This window comes from Aspergillus steynii, assembly GCF_002849105.1.
Source record: "Aspergillus steynii IBT 23096 chromosome Unknown P170scaffold_2, whole genome shotgun sequence".
Taxonomy (NCBI): Eukaryota; Fungi; Ascomycota; class Eurotiomycetes; order Eurotiales; family Aspergillaceae; genus Aspergillus; species Aspergillus steynii.
Genome location: NW_020194399.1, coordinates 4,464,537 through 4,482,637, shown reverse-complemented (window position 1 = coordinate 4,482,637; position 18,101 = coordinate 4,464,537). Strand labels below are relative to the sequence as shown.

The 18,101-nt window shown below is 53.5% G+C and overlaps 6 protein-coding genes across 6 annotated transcripts; 3 read left to right on the top strand and 3 right to left on the bottom strand.

The window, feature by feature from the left end:
- Positions 1-74: 74 nt before the first annotated feature.
- On the top strand, positions 75-3,064 carry P170DRAFT_350292 (Aim21 family protein; the record flags this gene model as incomplete). The annotated part of the gene is made up of 3 exons (XM_024843791.1): positions 75-1,023; positions 1,095-2,875; positions 2,942-3,064. 3 exons carry the CDS (start codon positions 75-77, stop codon positions 3,062-3,064), a joined length of 2,853 nt encoding a protein of 950 aa, XP_024708262.1.
- Positions 3,065-4,105: 1,041 nt separating this feature from the next.
- Positions 4,106-5,161, bottom strand: P170DRAFT_423754 (transcription factor SUA7; the record flags this gene model as incomplete). Its single annotated transcript, XM_024847524.1, has 1 exon — positions 4,106-5,161. One exon carries the CDS (start codon positions 5,159-5,161, stop codon positions 4,106-4,108), a length of 1,056 nt encoding a protein of 351 aa, XP_024708261.1.
- A 945-nt stretch (positions 5,162-6,106) lies between these two features.
- Positions 6,107-6,740, top strand: P170DRAFT_434678 (ATP synthase subunit H). The gene is made up of 3 exons (XM_024848767.1): positions 6,107-6,142; positions 6,218-6,299; positions 6,428-6,740. The coding sequence occupies exons 1-3, from the start codon at positions 6,116-6,118 to the stop codon at positions 6,691-6,693; spliced, it is 375 nt and encodes a 124-aa protein (XP_024708260.1). The 5' UTR covers positions 6,107-6,115; the 3' UTR covers positions 6,694-6,740.
- Positions 6,679-7,667, bottom strand: P170DRAFT_118368 (uncharacterized protein). The gene has a single exon (XM_024842350.1). It carries the CDS (start codon positions 7,501-7,503, stop codon positions 6,859-6,861), a length of 645 nt encoding a protein of 214 aa, XP_024708259.1. The 5' UTR covers positions 7,504-7,667; the 3' UTR covers positions 6,679-6,858.
- Positions 7,668-9,148: 1,481 nt separating this feature from the next.
- P170DRAFT_444825 (DUF1765-domain-containing protein) lies at positions 9,149-12,754 on the top strand (the record flags this gene model as incomplete). The annotated part of the gene is made up of 3 exons (XM_024850660.1): positions 9,149-10,098; positions 10,178-11,752; positions 11,809-12,754. The coding sequence occupies 3 exons, from the start codon at positions 9,149-9,151 to the stop codon at positions 12,752-12,754; spliced, it is 3,471 nt and encodes a 1,156-aa protein (XP_024708258.1).
- A 1,593-nt stretch (positions 12,755-14,347) lies between these two features.
- P170DRAFT_454177 (M28 family metallopeptidase) lies at positions 14,348-17,080 on the bottom strand (the record flags this gene model as incomplete). The annotated part of the gene is made up of 2 exons (XM_024851409.1): positions 14,348-14,533; positions 14,600-17,080. The coding sequence occupies 2 exons, from the start codon at positions 17,078-17,080 to the stop codon at positions 14,348-14,350; spliced, it is 2,667 nt and encodes an 888-aa protein (XP_024708257.1).
- Positions 17,081-18,101: the final 1,021 nt, after the last annotated feature.

Sequence of the window (18,101 nt, the reverse complement as noted above, 5' to 3'; positions counted from 1 at the left end):
CGGACTAATTTGTTTCTTCTGAAGTGTCACATTAATTGTCGTCATTATCGTCCCGAAGGCCTTTCCCATTCGCCATGTCCACACAAACCGGCCCCGTCATCCCTCCTCGGCCGTCAAGGTCGCCTCATCAGCAGGGCCTTGCACCCGGTTCGGCAGAGATACCCAAGATCCCGCCTCGCCCTGCTCGTCGCTTTGAGCGCTCGATTTCTCCCCTGCGTGATAGCTACGCCCCGTCTCCACTGAACGAACCGCCCAATGGCGCAAGTCTGAGCCGCACGGTTTCCCACGACCTGCCGCAACGTCCCCCGAGCGTAACGATACCGTCCCTTGGAGAAGAGGGTATTGAATACGAGGACTTGGATGTCGGCAATGCCTCGGAAGGGCACAATGCGACCCCGGCGGAAACTCGCAACGTGGACAGCGATCTCAAGCTGCATGCGCCAAGACCTTCGCTGCCGAATGCCAGCGCCAAGGCCAGGGTGCAGGCCGTGACACGCACGGATTCGCGCCAGGCTGTGGCAGCAGGAATTGGTGGGAGAGTGGCTTCTCCCGTTCCCGACGAGCAGGACCGTTCTGCTCGCTCGCTGCACTCCCGAACCGGTTCGCGCGCCGAGTCCTCCGCGTCTGCCGATCGCCGAGAATCGTTCAATGGCGACGAGCATGGCATTCCGGAGATCGGACAGCGGGTCCCAATGTACCGCAATGCGGGTGATGTTCAGGCACCTTCTCCGAGTCCTTATCAAATCGACCATGCCGGTTCACGCTCTGGTCGCACTCATAACCGAACCCGTAGCGGCCGCGAAGCCTCTCTCCCACCCGGTAGCTACGGGCTTCACGGACACGGGGTGCAGCCCAACGACAAATTCGAGAAAGCCTGGTACGAGAAGCACCCTGAAGAGTACGTCAAGGAAGAGCATGGTCAATATGGGCCCGGGGTGGGCACGCCCCGGCCCGATTGGGCTTTGAGCAGCGATGATCTAAATAAGATCGTTCGTGGCTCCGCAGTGACTGGTGCAGGACTTGGTAGGTTGGATTTGCATTCGCTAGACCAGCAAGGCGGGCCAAAGGCCTCTTGAGCTAATTTCGATGCGCAGGCACTTCCCCTGCCGTGACTGGAACCCCGGAAGAAGAGGTTGGATATATCGCCAGCGACCAGTACACTAACCACTTCTCGCCCCCGCCCCCAGAGTCTCGTCGTGACTCGCGCCCTGCCGTTGATTCCCCTCTGCGCACGGAAAGCACGGCCGCTTTGGACTCCGAAGCCCAACAGGAAGCCAAGTCTGCGCAAGAGACTTCTCAGAAACCGGAGAAACCGGGCATCATCCACGTTGATGAACCATACCATCATCTGCACCACCCGGATGGGTTTGCCCAGACGCCGGAGCCAGAGACTCTGACCCACGGGACTGGAGAGGACGGAGCGGATGACGAAGAACCCATTCTGGCTGCCGATGAGGTGCGGCCGGAATCCGCCTTCCAGCACCCTGCAGTGTCGCCCACGTTCGGGCGAAGGGAAAGCTTTGACCATGAAGGTAGGAGTCGTACTCCAAGCGCAAACCACAGCCGCTCCAATAGCAGACCTACGAGTCTCCATGGCATGCCTACCTTGGCCAGGTTCAATTCACGTGATGAGCGTGAGGATACGCACACCCCTCTCGAGGATGTGGAGGAATACGAACCTTTGTTCCCTGAGGATGACAAGAAAGACCAAAAGGTCGTTTCGACCGCAGAGCGCTTTAAAAAGCGACCTGACATGTCACAGCATCGTTTTCCTAGTCAGGATATCTGGGAGGATTCGCCCAACAGCTTGCAGCTTCATGCCACCGTCTCTACACCGGACATTCCCAAACAGGATGTCTTCGAGACGCCGGAGCAAGAGTCATTTCGCCGAAGCCAGACGAGTCATCTCGATCCTCACGAAGTTGCTTCGCACATTCTGGAGTCCGAGGAACAAAAGGAGAAGCCACCAACACGCCCTGATATATCAAAGCAGCGATTCCCGAGTCGCGATATCTGGGAAGATGCGCCTGAAAGTCACAAGCTAGTAACCACGATAGAACCATCGGAAGAAGAGGTCAGGAGTCCCGAAGTGAAAAGCCCCGAGATTCCAGCACGACCCGCCATTCCATCCCGACCTGCAAGACGCCCGCAACAGGCTCCGTCAGTGGACGCGTCCACGAAGCCGGTCACATCGCCGATTGAGAAGCGACCGCCACCCCAGATTCCTGACCGTCCCAAGCCTCAAGTTCCCAGTCGACCGGCCAAGCCTGCGTTCCGTGGCAATGATACAGAAGCCAAAGATCCAGCGGCCAAGCCCAAACCTGCAGTGCCGGCTCGCCCCGGTGGGAGTAAGATCGCTGCTTTGAAGGCTGGGTTTTTGACGGATCTCAACTCCCGCCTACAGCTTGGCCCCCAGGGGCCGAAGCCCCAAGAGAAGAAGGAAGAGGAACCCCCTGCCGAGAAGGTCCCATTGAGTGATGCTCGCAAGGGAAGAGCTCGGGGGCCGGCGCGGAGAAAGCCTGCAGTCGAGAAACCGAGCCCCAAGCTGCCTACAATCCCCGAGGTCAAGATTACTACGACTTGGAATGTTTGGCAAGTGGGTGAAGATGGCAACTTGACAGTGGGTGATAGTGAGAAGACGGAACGTCACGACGTGACTCCGCCTGATACCTCCCGCTCGGATGATGCTACGATGGCGCCCCCGCTGGCGAAGAATCTTGCCGGCGAGTCGGCGGATCCTAGTCTCTCTCCAGACAAGCAGGAGAGTCAGGAAACGAGCCCGGAAACTCCTGCCTCTCCGGACGCCACGACCCCGGCCGACACTCAGTCACCTCTTGCTGACACGGAACCGCCGACAATAAATGAACCGATTACTGTACCGTCTTTTACCGAACCCCTGACCAAACAGGAGGAAGCAGCCGACGCATCTCCCAAGACCGAGATTGATGCCTCCGACCTCAACCCTAAGTCTACCGCCTCTTCTCCCGATGAGCAAATAGACGCCGCTGCCGAACAGCTGGCTGCCTCTGCCGATGGAAAGAGACTTTCGGATGGAGGTTCCTAAAGGGAGGAGATTTCTCTCCTCTTGTGTGTTTGTAACTCCCTTGTTTCGTTTCTCCTTCGTTCTTGTTGCTCTTCTGTTTGTGCCAAAGCTTCCCTCCCGTTCGATTCACCGTAAAAAGAACGCACCCAACCCGTACACTGATCCCTTTACTTTATGTGGAGCTGTTCAGCCATAGAACTATCCCAAAAGTATTACTGATTGATCTTTCCTAAAACTCAACCCCTTCATCCAAGCAAGCATGTCTGTCTGGTCTGGTATTCCAACCCCGCCCCGAACTTAGCTTCGCTCGGTTGTGTTGCGTTGTGTTATGTTGGATCCCTCCTGTCTACTACTCCTTTACTCGCTGGTCCTATACGTGTACATTCACTCCTTTGGCATGGCGATGCCACCGCCCAATCTAATTTGATAACCTACCTAGGTAGCTGGTTCGACACTAGTTGGGATTCGGCTCTTAATTTGTATAGTTTTGAACGTGCAATTTACCATCTGATGTGATGTGACTAGAATCAAGCAAAGTAGACGAGGTAACTGAACTGAAGAATCGATTGACTCGCAGACACTTTAGGCAGGGAAATCATGCAGTCTTGGAATTCAACGGAACCGAGAAAGTATAGAAAGAGAAAGAAGACGATACGTGTATATGGATCAATTTGGTAGGACTGGGCTGGAAAAAGCACGGCGAAGATGGAAAATTCTAGCGCCTTTTCATATAATCCATTCTTTGGTTGGTTTTTGATCTTTTTTTGGGCTTCATTTTTTGGCCTTTTTTGTCTTTGTTTTGGATGATTGGGTATCATGAATTGGAAAGGACAAGGAAAAAAGAAAGAATCTAGACTACTTGTCAAGAAAGGAAAGTGCGCAATGCCATTTTTCCAAAAACACAAAACAGAAAAAAAGAATAATGATAGGGAAAAAGGAAAAAAGAAAGGAATCAGAATTATAAATAAGAAAAGCAAGCAATCTTGAGGTGGTTTAAGCAGACCATCGACAGCCGAATGAGATAACGCATGGCGAAGATTGTAGAAAAAGTATAGTCAAATTTTAGTTAGCGGGCAGATTCTTGAAATCGCCCTTTCCATTTTTGATCCATTCCGGGTCAATCAAACGCTCTCGTTCGATGTAGAGTTGTTTATAGGCGCCGCGAATGGTTCCGTCGCTGACATGGGCCACTGCGGCAATCTCCTTGGCGGTCTTGCCTTCGCCCATCAAGTGAGCAGCCATGTAGATACAGGCGGCGACGATCGACAGAGGGGAACGGCCGGCCAGATCTCCCATCGTCGTGACCCGATCGGATAAAGCGGAAGAGGTACTGACCACCGGGTAGGGCAGACCGAGGAGGTTGCAGAAACGGTTGCACAGGTCGCTGGGTTTGGTGGACGTAGTCGCGGTGTAGGTGTCGTTGGGATCGGGGACGCCGCCGTTGGACACAACAGAGTTGTGCCTCTCCAAGTTTTGGGCCGTGAAGAACTTTTCCAATGCCTTGTAGATTCTTCCGATCTCCTTCCTCGAGACCTTCGTGACGGCGAAGATTTCCGTGAAGGTTCTCGGGACCTTACATTGACGACAGGCGATAAAGATACAGCCTGCGATGATCACATCCTGGGACTTGCCTTTGAAGGCCTTGGCATCGTCGACGATTTTGAACAGATACTTCGCCGTATCAGCCACGTTCTTCTGGATGCTGAACCCGTCGCACAGAGCACCAATTTCCTTGTAGGCGGCGAGGAGCGACTTGTTGGCCTTTTCGCTGGACTGCTTGTTCTGCGCACGGTACAAATCCCGAACCCGGCCTGAGCCTCCGCTGGCAATCTGGGTTTCCAGTTGATCTCCGTTCAGTAGAGGATTCGACACGTCTCCAACACGAGAAGGGTCGTCATTGTTCTGATCATCGTTGGAGAAGGTACGCCATTCGGAGTGCATATCAATCTCTCGATCGGCAAGCACTAATCCACAAGAGCCGCACACAGTCTCATGGGATCCCGGAAACTCCAGATTCGGGGGGACTTCCTTGCATTCTGGGCAGATAACGTGGGCCGAAAGGTTTTTCTTCCACTGGTTGGGATCTTGTTTGGCTGAAGGCGGCGTGACGGCAACCATTTTCTTCGACTGTTTCCGAGAACCGAGGTTTGATTGACGGCGTTTAGTGATTTTCCCTGCGGGCACAGGGAGTTGATGTCTGCGAGCACAAAAACGAAGGAAGAACGGCGAATACAGATTGGTGGTTGTGGTTCACCAACACGATCCGGGGAGTGAGAGAGAATGCTCTCGGCAGCGACAGAAAGGTGAGGACAGCAGCGGCGTAATTCGCTCAGGCTCGTCACGTCTCTGCGTCACTGCCTTTTCATAGCCTTGTTAGCCCGAACGCACCCAAGCGAAATGAAGACATGACCATGCTAGGAGATTTGGAGGATCTCGGTAGAACAGGTTCTGACGGTGGATCATGGTGGGAAGCCCAGCCATTTGCCATCAACATCTCTTCTACATCTCACGCGACTGGGGGAAAGCAGGTTCTGAGTTGGTGAGATTTGATGCTTTTACCTTTCAGGGGAAGATGGTGAATGGGACTTGTCGGGCCACGAACGGTGCCCCGGGGGGGAAAGGGATTTCGCAAGACGAAGGCGGAGGAAATTCCAGATTCCCAGGTCGCAGTTCACTTTGGAAATCTCTTTGCAGCCACGCTTGTCCGACCGCGATGAACCAGTCAAGGTCTCCGTGAGTGGCAAGGGATCACGGAAGTAGGGCCGTCGAATCTGACAGAGAAGGCGTTGCAGTCGAATCGAGCTGAGGAGAGCCGATAGAGCAGAACAACGTCGAGTGATCAGGTTCGGGACAAGAGGGCCGAGTCGAGCGACAGAGGCAGAGAAGGGCGAGGGCGAGGCGATGGAGGGGAACAAAGACGAGGCCGCGAGACAAGACAAAGACCGAAAGCGTAGAGCCGCGCTGAGTCAGCCGCCAAGCCGACGCCTCCCGAACAAACGTCGAACTTCCATTCCTCCTCGTCCATCGCAGACTCCCTCTCCCAGTGTCCCCTCATCCACCACCTCCGCCGTCATGATGTCCCAGTCGCTCAGAGCCTCCGTAAGTGCTTCCTCCCCGGCACTCTGGAGCCCCCGTCGCTCCCTGCGTTTCCGCCCCGTGCTGACCCGGCTGTAGCGCTCGCTCCTCTCCCGCGTCTCTCGGCAACAGGTTTCTTCTGTGTCTCGCCGCACTTTCCTGACCTCCGCCGTCCGTCAGGGTATGTGATCCCTCCCTGGTCTTGCCATCGGCGATTCTGGAGACCCAATACAAGGTCTCGGACTCCCGGTGGTCGTTGTCCCGTCCGCGGATGGCCTTCCCCTTGCCAGTACTCTGACCGTTCTCCAGCCGACCCCGTTCAGGAGCTGTACCTCCGCGAGCTCCGCGCCTACAAGCCCACCCCCGTCAAGCCCGGTGACGCTGAGGCTCACGTCCAGAAGTTCTCCGCCCCCGCTGCTCCCAAGTCGCCCGAGGAGGCCAACCTCGCCAATGAGCTGAAGTCCTACGAGAGCCAGGAGGTCGAGGTTGAGGGCCAGGCCGCCGCCGGCGAGGCCGCCCCCGCCGAGGAGAGCTGGTTCGAGGAGGAGGAGGAAGAGGCTCCTGCTGCTCACTAGGTTTATTTTCCTGTCCTACTGGCAAGGTCTGGGGAAAACGTCGGGACTTTTAGGAACATGGGTTTGAGACCAGACGACGTCTCCCATCGGCCTTTTCAAAAGTCCCGAGGAACTTTGTAAATTAAACCTACTTTGGAGGATATGAAATTTTCTTTTCTCGTATACCTATGATGATTCTGTTTTATGTCTTCTGTTTGAATTTATGTGCAGTTCACCGTAGAGCCGGAGTCCAGCAGACGAGACGGACGCAAGGATTGGCGAGGCGGGAGAGCGGGATTGATATATCCGACCGAGTCGCATCAACTTCCCATCCAGAAATCCCTCCCCAATCCCATCCACGCCAACAAAAAAAAAAAAAGAAAGAAAGAAAGAAAGGAAGGAAGAGAAAAACAACGGGAGGAGGAGAAAACCATCGACGGGCAGAAACGAAAGGATGCTCTGCAATGATGACATCGCCGTGTGACCGGTGGACTTCCCCAGGCCATTTTTAGCCACCGCACATGGATTCCTTCCAGCGTTGGCTCCGGTCCCGGCCTTGAAGCCCATGTCGATTGTCCATCCTGGTTCACTGCTCCTGTCGAACCATCGAAATCTTTCTCGGTTGAACTCCACAGGATAAGACTGCCTGCTGCACCCCCCGAGTGGAAATTGGAGGCGCTTCGAACCTGGAGGTGGAATATGACAGCTCCAAAAGCATCGCCAGACCGCCAACCTCAGGCGTGGGAATTTCCGTGCAATTCGGTCAGATTCCTCGAGAATCTTAAGCTTCGGTATTTTATCGACGCTGCAGAGGTGATCCGTGGAGGACATTGCTCCCAGGACTGACTCGGGCGAGCCGAAGGCGGCTGAGACCAGAATCCCCCCCCGATCGTCATTGTTTATGCCGTCAGCGTGGAATGCGGCGGTTGTTTCCCGGTGCACGAAGGATACACAAGAAGTATGCTATTATTTGATCGTACGACATTCCCAGGAATCGGACTCGCGGGATTTGCCACTGGCGACCCGGTCCGTCGACAAGATTCCACCCGTTCGTTCCTGTCTCCGAAGGGGGGAACTATACTACGTATGCCGGGCACCAAACTGCTGGATGACGGGTCTCTGGCGTGACGAGCTCGCTCACGGAGGTCCATGTCACTGGCTACCTGGTGGTATCGGCGGAGATACGTGCATGGGCTGCAGACAATTGGCAGGATGACGGATCAGAATGGATCAGGTCGCGTTGCATGAAACCATCAACCGATAGTCCGCGAGATAGGAGGGCCGTGAGGGAAGGAGAAAAAAAAAAAAAGAAAAAGAAAAAGAAAAAAGATCCCAACCCAGGTACACAGTACATTGGAAGGACCTCCAACGTCGACAGGTTGGTGTAGGAATCCTGCTCGTATAGAGTTAATTACCAAGTATTGGCGGTCCTTGCATCTTCAGGCTGGTCAGCCACCGGCAGGGGATCCGAGCCAAGCGAGAGAAAAGTCTCAATCAAGCGATTTGATTCCGGTCGAAAGCCAGGATCGGATCGCCAGGATTCCGAGGTGGTGTTGCATGCAGGATGATGGCGACCGAGCAGAAGGCATTGCGACGACGATGATTTGTACTCGACGGCTGGGAGACGCGGTGCAGCGCGATGACGGTTGAGCTGGTGGAACGAGCATTGAGTTCATAGACTTCAGGTCTATCTACTCTGTCCTAGACTGGCTATACTCCTATACTCCTATACTGTGTATCTGTATACTGCTACTGTGTATACTAAGAAAGAACTACTAGGAGGTAAGATAGCGAACCGTACGGTAATTACCCGCCGGTTTTTCTCCCTTTTCCTCTTTCCTTTTCTCTTCCTCTTCCTCTCTTTCTCTTTCTCTCTCTCTCTCTCTCTCTCTCTCTCCTGGTCACCTTCGCCCTGCATTTCCATCGTCTCATCCTCAATTCCCAGGAGAGAGAGGGAGACCAAGAGAGTGAGCGAGCGAGAGAGCGAGGGCAAAGAATCTCTTCCTCCTTCCTTCCCAGCTTCCCAGCCCTTTCGTTACGTCGGAATTTCCTCCGTCCGTCGATCAAACATACGCCTTCCTTTCATTCGCTGCTAACGATCATCCCTCGTCTGGGGTATATCTTAAGGGTCCCGACTAAGATCGCTTCGATTATTGGGTTGTCAGCTTCAGCTCCTCCGTTAGCCAGCATTGACGTGGTCGCTTGCCATTCCTCCCCCTTATAGAAACATCCCTTTCCACGCCCGTCCCCCCCGGCGGATTCTTTTTCCCTCGCTCCTCCAGCGGCCTCTCCATCGACCCTCGCACATGCTTTAATTGTTCCCCTCCGGTCGTCCTCGAATATCATCTTACATGGAGGAGCTGGTCTCTCCATCGCCCATTTCACCTGCTATCCACTCCCGGCTGGGGGAGATGTCCATCTCGCCAGGGCGCCCCCTTCTCGTGGATCTATAGTCCCGCATTGACAACTGTCGACCATGTCTTCGATTTACCCCGAAGCCGTCAACTGCCAGCAAGATGAGCAAGCCTTTCTATCCCGTGCCGCCAGCTACAACCATCTTCCCGACCTGGCCGCCGCCGAGTCCTGCCCTCCCAGCCTTCGAAGGACCTTTTCCGATCTGACATATCCAAACCATTCCGATTCGCCGTCCAAGGAGGATGTGGCGGCCGGGAAAGACATCTTGCGACGCACCTCCCTTCGTTCGAAAGAGAAGACCACCATTGCCGTCTCTCGGTTTACCGTGTCGAGCGAGGACTTGACCAACCCCGTGGACGGAGAACCCCTGGACCCTCCCGCCAAATCCCCGGAATCCTCGTTCCCAGAGACGCCGCCTGTTGCGGAGGCGCAGACCGCCGAGACACAGCCTCCAGAGGTGCAACAGGTCTCGGAGACGCCAGCAGCTCCGGAACCCGTCACCCGCCCCTCCAAGGCGCGCTCGATGTCCGGCAGGCTCGCCAATTTGGCCCGGAAACCTTGGACGTCCAGCTCGGGGTATCGCTCGCCCGCGCCGTCCGCAAAAAACGCTCGAGTTAAGGCCTTGCGCACCGAGGATCCGTCGTCACCAAGCTCGCAACCGTCATCTCCAAAGACAAGCACTCAGCTCGATTCCGCCCCGGCACCCGATCCCGGCACCCCTTCTCGCAAGCGAACCATTCTGAACAAGCGCCCTCGGCGTCCGACGGTAGCGGTCGTGACGCAGAGCCGGGGGGACAGCCCCAGCACCCCTAGCAGTCCGTCGCCTCATCCGCTGGCGACGAAGACATCGCTTGAACGGCTCACCGCCTCCTTGAATGTGTCCACTCCGGTGCTTCCCCCCATGCCCAAGTTGCCGCCCTCGGTCGCCCACGCCCACGCGGGCATTGATGTTCCGCGGAAAAAGGACGAGCTCTGGGCGGTCTTCCGTGGCCTCGAGGCGGATTTCCAAAAGTAAGTGCCGACAAAGTGCGGGCGGGCCGAAAGAATGACGGACGCCATTGCAAGCACACCATTCGCTAACCAGGTGCAGATTTCAAGCCAAGTCCAGTGCTTTGAAAGCCAATGTCATTCGCTCATCACTTCTTCCCTTTCTTAATCGTAATCATTCAAATCCATCCTATAAATCTCTACGGCCCGAAGACCTGGATCGTCGGGTGAACATACTCAACAAGTGGTGGACGGGACTACTGGAGATGCTCAATGGCAAACACAATCAATCCATCTCAGGAACGGACCGGCCGGTCTATCTCGAGGCTGTGGTTGGGATTATGACCCGACCAGAATGGAGGATTCCATTTCCCGTCCCCCCGTCCGACGGACGGTCGCCCAAACCGCTGCAACACGCCTCGACGTCCATATCCGAGAGCTCGGAAGGCTCGTCGGGCTCCGACTTCCTCGTCGAATCAATCCATCACAACATCCGGAACATATTCACGCAAAACCTACTCTCTCAGATGTCTTTCGTGGTGGAGCGGATGTCCATGAGACACGCCCCCGCCAGCCTGGTGGCTTTTTGCGGCAAAGCCTGCGCCTATGCCTTCTTCTTCTGCCCCGGCGTCGCGGATGTCCTGGTGCGATTGTGGAACACGCCGCCCAGCGTCTTTCGGCGGATTTTTGCCCAGTCAAATGTCGACCGAAGCAGCGCGACGCGCGCGTTCACCCAGGACCTTGCATTGAACTTCCCCCTGGCTCTGCGACCGTTGGCTTTCCATGCACACACACATTTGGTCCGATATCTGCGACAGAAGCCCGACGTGCCTCTGAGCACGGCTCAGTTGCCATGGCAGAGCCCCTGGGTCTCTCGGTGGTGTGGTCGTGACTCGGATCTATTCTTCGTTTTCATCAAGTATATACACATCTTGTATGCCGATGCCTTGCCTTCCGATATCGATAAAGGGCAGCGGCTTTTGGCGCCGGGATTGCTTCCGGTTCACTCCCAACTTCTTGTCGTGCTCGAAGACACTTTGTACAAACAGTCCATCCCGCAAGCGCCGGAGAACACGCACACTGCCGCTGCTATTACGTTCGACGATTTTATCGAAGGGGCCGATGCGGCCGTCTCGGCTCTTCCTCTGGGAGGGGCGAACAGCCACCGTTCAATGGCCGAGAATCGCTTGGTCATTCTCCTTCGAGACTTCCTCTCCGAGTCTTCTGTCGAACCGAAGCAGGCCCGGCTTTTGTATGCGGAATCGTTCTCCACCATCATGAAAACGGCGGCTCAGATGACGTCGCTCTTTGACCATAATGCATGCTTCTTGCTGTGTGACTTTGTTGAAGAAATCGTCCCCATCATGACTCGTTACTCGCGCACCTCGACTGAACCCGATATTTTTGACTGGAATTTCTGGTTGCAGGTTTGCAAGCAGATGGTTCAAAGCCACAATTCACTGACCGAGGTGCGGGTATTCTCGTTCCTCTTCGCCATCTGGGGCCCGTGGACTGCTTCTGAAGAGCGAAAGAGTGATCTCTGCCTTGGCTTTCTCTTGCATGAGCCTTTGTTTTTCCATTATTTCAATCACTGGAGTCCGATGGTTCGTGCCTATTTCCATCGTCTGGTGTGTTGGAGGCTGGGGCGATTTAATGGAGACCCGAGTCCTCTTGATTCGTAAGTATACCCATCTGTCCATGGAAGGGTGAGCTGCTAATCACAATCCTTGACAGGAAAATTTACGAGACGCTCTCGGGTCGACTGCATCGGATTTGGCGATATTTTCTTGCATTCCAAGCCGAAGCCGAAGAATCGATGGCCGCGCCGCTGTCTTCTGCTCCCTGTACACCAGCACCGGGGCGTAGGATCATTATCATCCGATGTGACAATCCTTTGTCTCCAGCAAATCTATTTGTATCTTTCGACCGTGTGGTCCCTCCTGTCCCTGCCGAGCAGAACATATCCATCAACAACAGCTTACCAAAGACCGCCGAACCCACGCCAGCTCCTGAAATCCCTCCGCCCCCAAAGAAACGATGGAATCTCCTAAAAGCCATGTTTGGTGCATCATCGAGCACTAAATCTAGCGGAGATACTTCGCCGACGAGCAGTTCCGATGAGTCTGACACCAGTGGATCTGACACCACCGTGACGGCCGACAAGTGCTTGGATGGCCACTGGCGCCCCCAAAATAGCTCAGGGGAGCTCGCTCGGCCCAAAACCGCCCACCAGCCTTACTCCTTCAAATTTTCTCTCGAGTGGATGGATCGACCCCAATGGCCCAGTCGGAACAAGCGTCTGTACAGTCCCTGTATCCCAGTTGCAGCTCAGCTACACCTACAACTCCGGAACTCAACGGCCAAATCCGACGACTCTGAATCGACCTCCGATTCCGCATCCGCCAGACAAGCCGAGGACGAATCAAAGACGGTGGACGACAACGTCAGGGCCGAATCGGACTCGGCTTCGGCATCTGAAAAAGCAACCGGCGAGCCAGACCTGAAGCTTGCGCTCAAGGATACTCTCGTGGCAAGCAAGTACGCGGGCCGTGCTCTTGCCGAGTGGGCACAAATTGTGTCCGAATGCGACAGTTTCTTTTCTCGCAGGCGTGATGAAGGTGTTCCTTGCGATCGAATGGTCGAAACCCCAACGCTGGGCGTGGAGAGTTTCAGGAAGTGAGTCTTGGCTGACGGTTGATGCTGTTTCTGCGTCGCAATACACCTTTTGTCCTTTCCGGGGATATAACGACATTTCTGGATTTTGCTTAGACCACATAGATCGTTTGTTTCCATTGGGTATGGGGGCCTCCATGGCGTTTATTGTCTTCTTACTTTCCGCTATCTCTTTTCCCGTTCCCTTTTCTCTTGTTCCCTTTTATCTTAATTCTCTCATCTCGTTGGTCTTTTTACAAATACTCGGGACGGGGTGGCGTTTTCTTTTCTTCTCATTTTTCCCTTCAATCATTCTCGGAAAGGACAAAGGGGGTATTTGCATTATTCTAATTTCTCTTTCTCCTGATTTTTTCGTCTCCTTCCACTGGCTCTTTCTCTTTTCTCTTTCCTTGAGCCCGTCTCTCTGACCGGATGTTCTTGTATATATACACCTTCGCGTCTGATACCTACATATAGCGGCGCATGGACAAGGGTCCTACTTTCTCCATCAATTGATCTCTTCATATCTAGGGGTTTTGGAGCTATGGCTGGTCTTTCTTCTTTTTCATCTCCCATTCTTTCGCGAAACAACTATTACTGAATGGCCGTTTCATTTCTCCATCTGAGGCCTGGTATCAATGTTTCTGCACAGGCATACTCTGCATGTACTGTAGATTATTCTACTGTTTTGTTGGATTAAAATAGGATCGAACTAAATTACGTCATTTCTGTTCTAAAGTCATCTGGTTTGAGCAAAGCGATTACATATAGGTAGGCCGTCTCTTAATCGGAAACCAAAAAAAAAAAAAAAAAAAAAAAAAAAAAATATGATTTCTATCTATTCCATAGATTTCAAAGCACTGACTGGCTCTATTCTAAGTAAACAATGCAATATCTTTCTAATCCAATCGACAAATATCTAACGAATCGTAGGTAGACAGAAAGGTCCAGGTTAAACGGACAGAGATTCTGATCGGTAGCATTCAAAGGATGTACTTGTGCCGAGTACATTGCCTTGCATTCTCTTCTTCATCCTTAGAGATCAATATCAATACATCAGGAAAGGCCGAATGGGATCATCATTAGGAACGGAACTGATAAGAGAAATCATCGACGCCAACGTCAAAGTCAAACAAAGAATAGATCCGAGTCGGACGAGAGGACAGGGGAAAGACGTAGAAACACCCAGGAATAGAAGTACGGAAGTGAAGAACGGTTGACAAAGAAATAGATAGATAGACACAGATGCATATGGATATAACACACGAAAAGAGATCAAGGGACATTGGAAGGTCTCGATATCGAACCGATCACCCCTTTTTGGTAAGGCATACACAAACGAAATGGGATCATCGCTGTAGAACATAAACACAGGTAAAAGAAAAAAAAAAAAAAAAAAAAAAAAACCGGGGATTGGGTGCTTGGAATGGGTCAATACGCATAACGTAGGGTCTAAGAACGACGGGGTGGTCTAAAAGGATTTTTGTGGGTGCTGGGAAATCAAGTAGATGTTTGTACGGCGGAAGGATTGTTTTTTCAGCCATTAAAAAAAGAAGAAGAAAAGATTGATATGTCCAGTCAGAAGAGTATATCAAAAAGAAAAGAAAAAGGGCCGTTAAGGTCAGTTGTGGAATAGTTGGTCGCTCGCGTTATGTAGGATGTCCGCAACTCGGTCCACCCATTCCTGGGTTTGGGTCCAGTTGCCTGAATCGATGCTGTCCCGAATAGCCGGAAAGAAGGTAGGATCGTAGCCAGACCACAGTTGAGGCCCAAAAATAACGTGCTTGAATTGTGTCCGGTTGGGTACCTGAAACGCAAAAAGATTAGAAACCTGCAACAATTCCATTTTATAGGGGGTCCAGAGGTTACTTACTCCGCCATCCTCCCGATCATCCAAAAGATGGGTTTCAAAGGCAGCCATGCGGGCATTATAAGACATCCGTTGGATAGCCATCACGTTGTTTTCAAACCCCCCGGATCCCCAGACTGCGTCGTGCCACACCTGAGCCCATTTTTGGAACCTGGCAGCGTCGTCCTGGAATTTCGCGGCAGCGTCGTACAGAGCCTTGAAAGTGACCGAGACATCCCGGCCGGCTTTATCGTTGTGAGCAATTGGAACCTTCTTGGATTTCGCGTAGGTTTCCAAGTCCGTAACATAGACGGCGATGCGCTCCGCGTAAATCTCCAAATCGAAGGGCAGGATCGGGTTGTCCGCGAACTGGAGGAGCAACAAACCCCAAAACTGGCCCAAGCTCTTGTGATACCGGAATCCTGGGTCTCCAAACTTCGTCATCCAGTCCCAGTTCTCGTAGCAGCTGTGGTAAGGGAATGGTTGGCCGGTGAATCCGAAATCCACACTGGATGTTCCAGCTATGTCCTGGAAAGCAACGTAGTCACTACCAGAGCCCAGCGGGGCCAAACGTTTCTGCTTCTTCTCCCAGATGTCTTTCAGCGTCTCGTTGGTTACTGGGTCCGAAATGCGGCCGAGGATCTGCATAACAACACGCTCGAAAACCGGACATCCTGCGGCCTCGAAGTCCTGACCCCCGACACCGACATCGACGTTGATGTAGGCATATGCATTATCACGCAAGATCTCCAATTCCTTTTCGACGTGCTCCGTGGAGCCGATGATGTTGTACTCCTCTGCATCCCAGCTGACGAACTCAATTGTACGTAACGGGCGCCACCCCAGTTCGAGGAGCTCGCCGAACACGCGAACAAGCTCGAGGAAGACGGCTGTGCCACTTCCCGGGTCGGCGCTTCCTACGCACCATGAATCCCGGTGATTGCCGACGATGATTTTCTTTTCCGGTTGCTCGAGACCAACAATCCTTCCGAACACATTGTAGATTGGTTGTCTTTCTACCTCGTCCTGCAAATTCACGAGGTTGACGGTGGGTGAATCATCATTTCCGGTCCACCATTGATCAACCTTTGGCACACCACCGACCCATTTCTTAGGCACTTTTGAACCATGGCCTTTGAGGGCCTGTAAGAGTTTCTGGGCATCGCGCCAGGCCAGCGGCAAGCTCGGAATGCCCGTTAAACCCGCGCTTTCCTCCGGCTTAAGTCTCTTGGACTCATCGGGCGTGGATGCAAAGCCTGGAGACAAGACGTCTCCGACAACCCACGACATTAAACTTACACCGCCTCTTTGCACGCCGTCTGCCGGCATATATCGTCCCTCCGGAAATGCGGGGCCGCGCACGAAGCCGTCCTCTGACGGATCCGAGTAGATAATGCAGCCGACGGCGCCGGCTAGTTCAGCGGCCTTGATTTTCAGAGCGCGATCGGTTTCCGACCCGTAATATCGAACCAGTGCTATGGAGCCATTCACAGAAACCCCCTTGTCTGCAAGATATTGGAAGTCTTCTTTGGAACCGTAGTTCGCATACACGAGAGGCCCAGTGACATTCCCCGATTTCGAGTGGCCATGGAAGACCAGGGTTTTTTGGTTCTTATCTTTGATGTCTTCTTCAAGGGCGGCTTCCCAAGCCAGGTCTGGGGGGTCGACAATGGCAACCCTTCTTCCGTCCGAGGTGGGATAGTTGAGGTACACTTGAAACTCCTCCATTTCGATCTCATCCAGCCCGGCGTTCCGGAACTCTTGTTCGATCCATTCCGCCAGCACGTAGCTTCCTTCGGTACCAGCCATGTGAGGAAACTTCGTGACCCTTCTCAAGTTCTCGGCAATGTTTGTTTCATTGATATGGCCCTGGATGAAATTCTCCACGGACGCCGCACTGTAGGACTGTCCCATGATGAATCGGGTGTTCATGTTAAAGATGTCGGACACAAAGAACACATAAACGACGGTTACGACTAGCAGCAGACCGAAGACGCGTAGCATGATCATGCACCCGTGGTTTTGCATCGTCGAGCGAGCGGTGTCGAGATTGATCGTAAAGCGGAAGCTGGGTAGGTATCGACGCAGCGGGAGGTGTATCGAGGATAGGGTACGAGTCAGACTGTTGAACCGTTTCGAGAATTGGGAGCGCAATCTGGAGTGTCGAGTTGGCCGTTGATTTGGGTCCTCCACGTCCATCTGAGCGAGTTCCCGCTGCAGGTCTTCAAGAGAGCCTCTTTCCGACCCCGGGGCCGACGATTCGAGGTCGTCAACACTATTCCGAGCGGATTCGACGGTTGGGGGATGGTAGCCATGGAACCGGGATCGGTTCCCCTCATGTGTCGTGGTAGCATCGGCATCGTGGAGCAAGCCTTGTCTTTCGGCGTAGCTGCTAGGTTCATCGGGGTCTTGTTCGGATCGCGACGACCCTGGGCGAGAGGCAGTAGCCTCGTCGTAGGTGGGGATTGGGAGAGCTTCGTATTGGATTTTATTATCGTTGCCCATGGTGGCAGGTTCGGGGCTCCGGGGAGCCGTGCGAGTTGGACACAGTCACAGATACCGGACTAAGCGGGATCATGGTCTGGAAAGGAAAGGAGTGACAGTCGCAGACATGCTCCCCGATTGGAGGGAAGATCAAATCGACCGAAAAGGGCGGCAGAAAGAAGGGGAGTTCAGGGGAGGGGGTGGATGGCGAGAGGGGGCCGAACAGGGCGAGTCCGGGCAAAAAGGAGTGAGGTTATCGAAGCGTCGCAGGCGGCGTTGCTTTTCCCCAGACCGTCAGGGCACACGCGTGGCGCAGGCCGGACAAGAAAACGACCCACGCTCGGCACTCTGATAGTAAGGAATAGTAAGCAGGCAGAAGGGTTTTGGTGCGTCCATGGCTGCCAGTCTCTCATCCACCGTCGAGATGCAGGTCCGAGTCTCCCGGCATGATGGAGATGAGAATCCCGGATGACAGATGGGATTGCATTGACAGAATGGAGAAAAGTCCCCGCGAACTCGAATGCTTGGAGGATGAAAAAAGAAAAGAAGGAAAGAAAGACTGGAAAATGGAGAAACGAAGAAAAGGCGGACCGTGACGGGTTTCGGTATTCATACGGCGATTACCGTTACATACCTCGGGTGCCCCTGGTGGTACCGCCACAGATACTCGGTCGCCCACGACAGATTGCCCGTGGATGCAGGTACTCCTGGCTCTCTGACATTACTAGGCTGCTGTCAGGTACTGTCATAACGCCCTGTCAGCGGGAGCTCAACGCACATCAGCCACAGACGATCGGTTGATCGTCTGCCACTTTCTTCGAACAACTTGATGAAGATAATGTCAGATGTTGGTTTTCTTCCTTCGTCGCTCATGAATATGGACTACGTGCATTGGATCAAATTCTTCCGGCGAGGAAATTGCACCGTACCTGCGATGGCCGTGATATATATCGGGTCTCTACCTCGCCCAATACTCCAGGAACTATAGGTTATATATTTTATATATTCTGTGCGACACCCATTTCTCTCGAATATCCGACAT

Coding starts and splice junctions, on each gene's coding strand:
- P170DRAFT_434678 (XM_024848767.1), top strand. CDS start 6,116: ATGATGTCCCAGTCGCTCAGAGCCTCC. Junction 6,143..6,217: donor CCCAGTCGCTCAGAGCCTCC/GTAAGTGCTTCC, acceptor ACCCGGCTGTAG/CGCTCGCTCCTCTCCCGCGT. Junction 6,300..6,427: donor GACCTCCGCCGTCCGTCAGG/GTATGTGATCCC, acceptor ACCGTTCTCCAG/CCGACCCCGTTCAGGAGCTG.
- P170DRAFT_118368 (XM_024842350.1), bottom strand. CDS start 7,503: ATGTCCTCCACGGATCACCTCTGCAGCGTCGATAAAATACCGAAGCTT.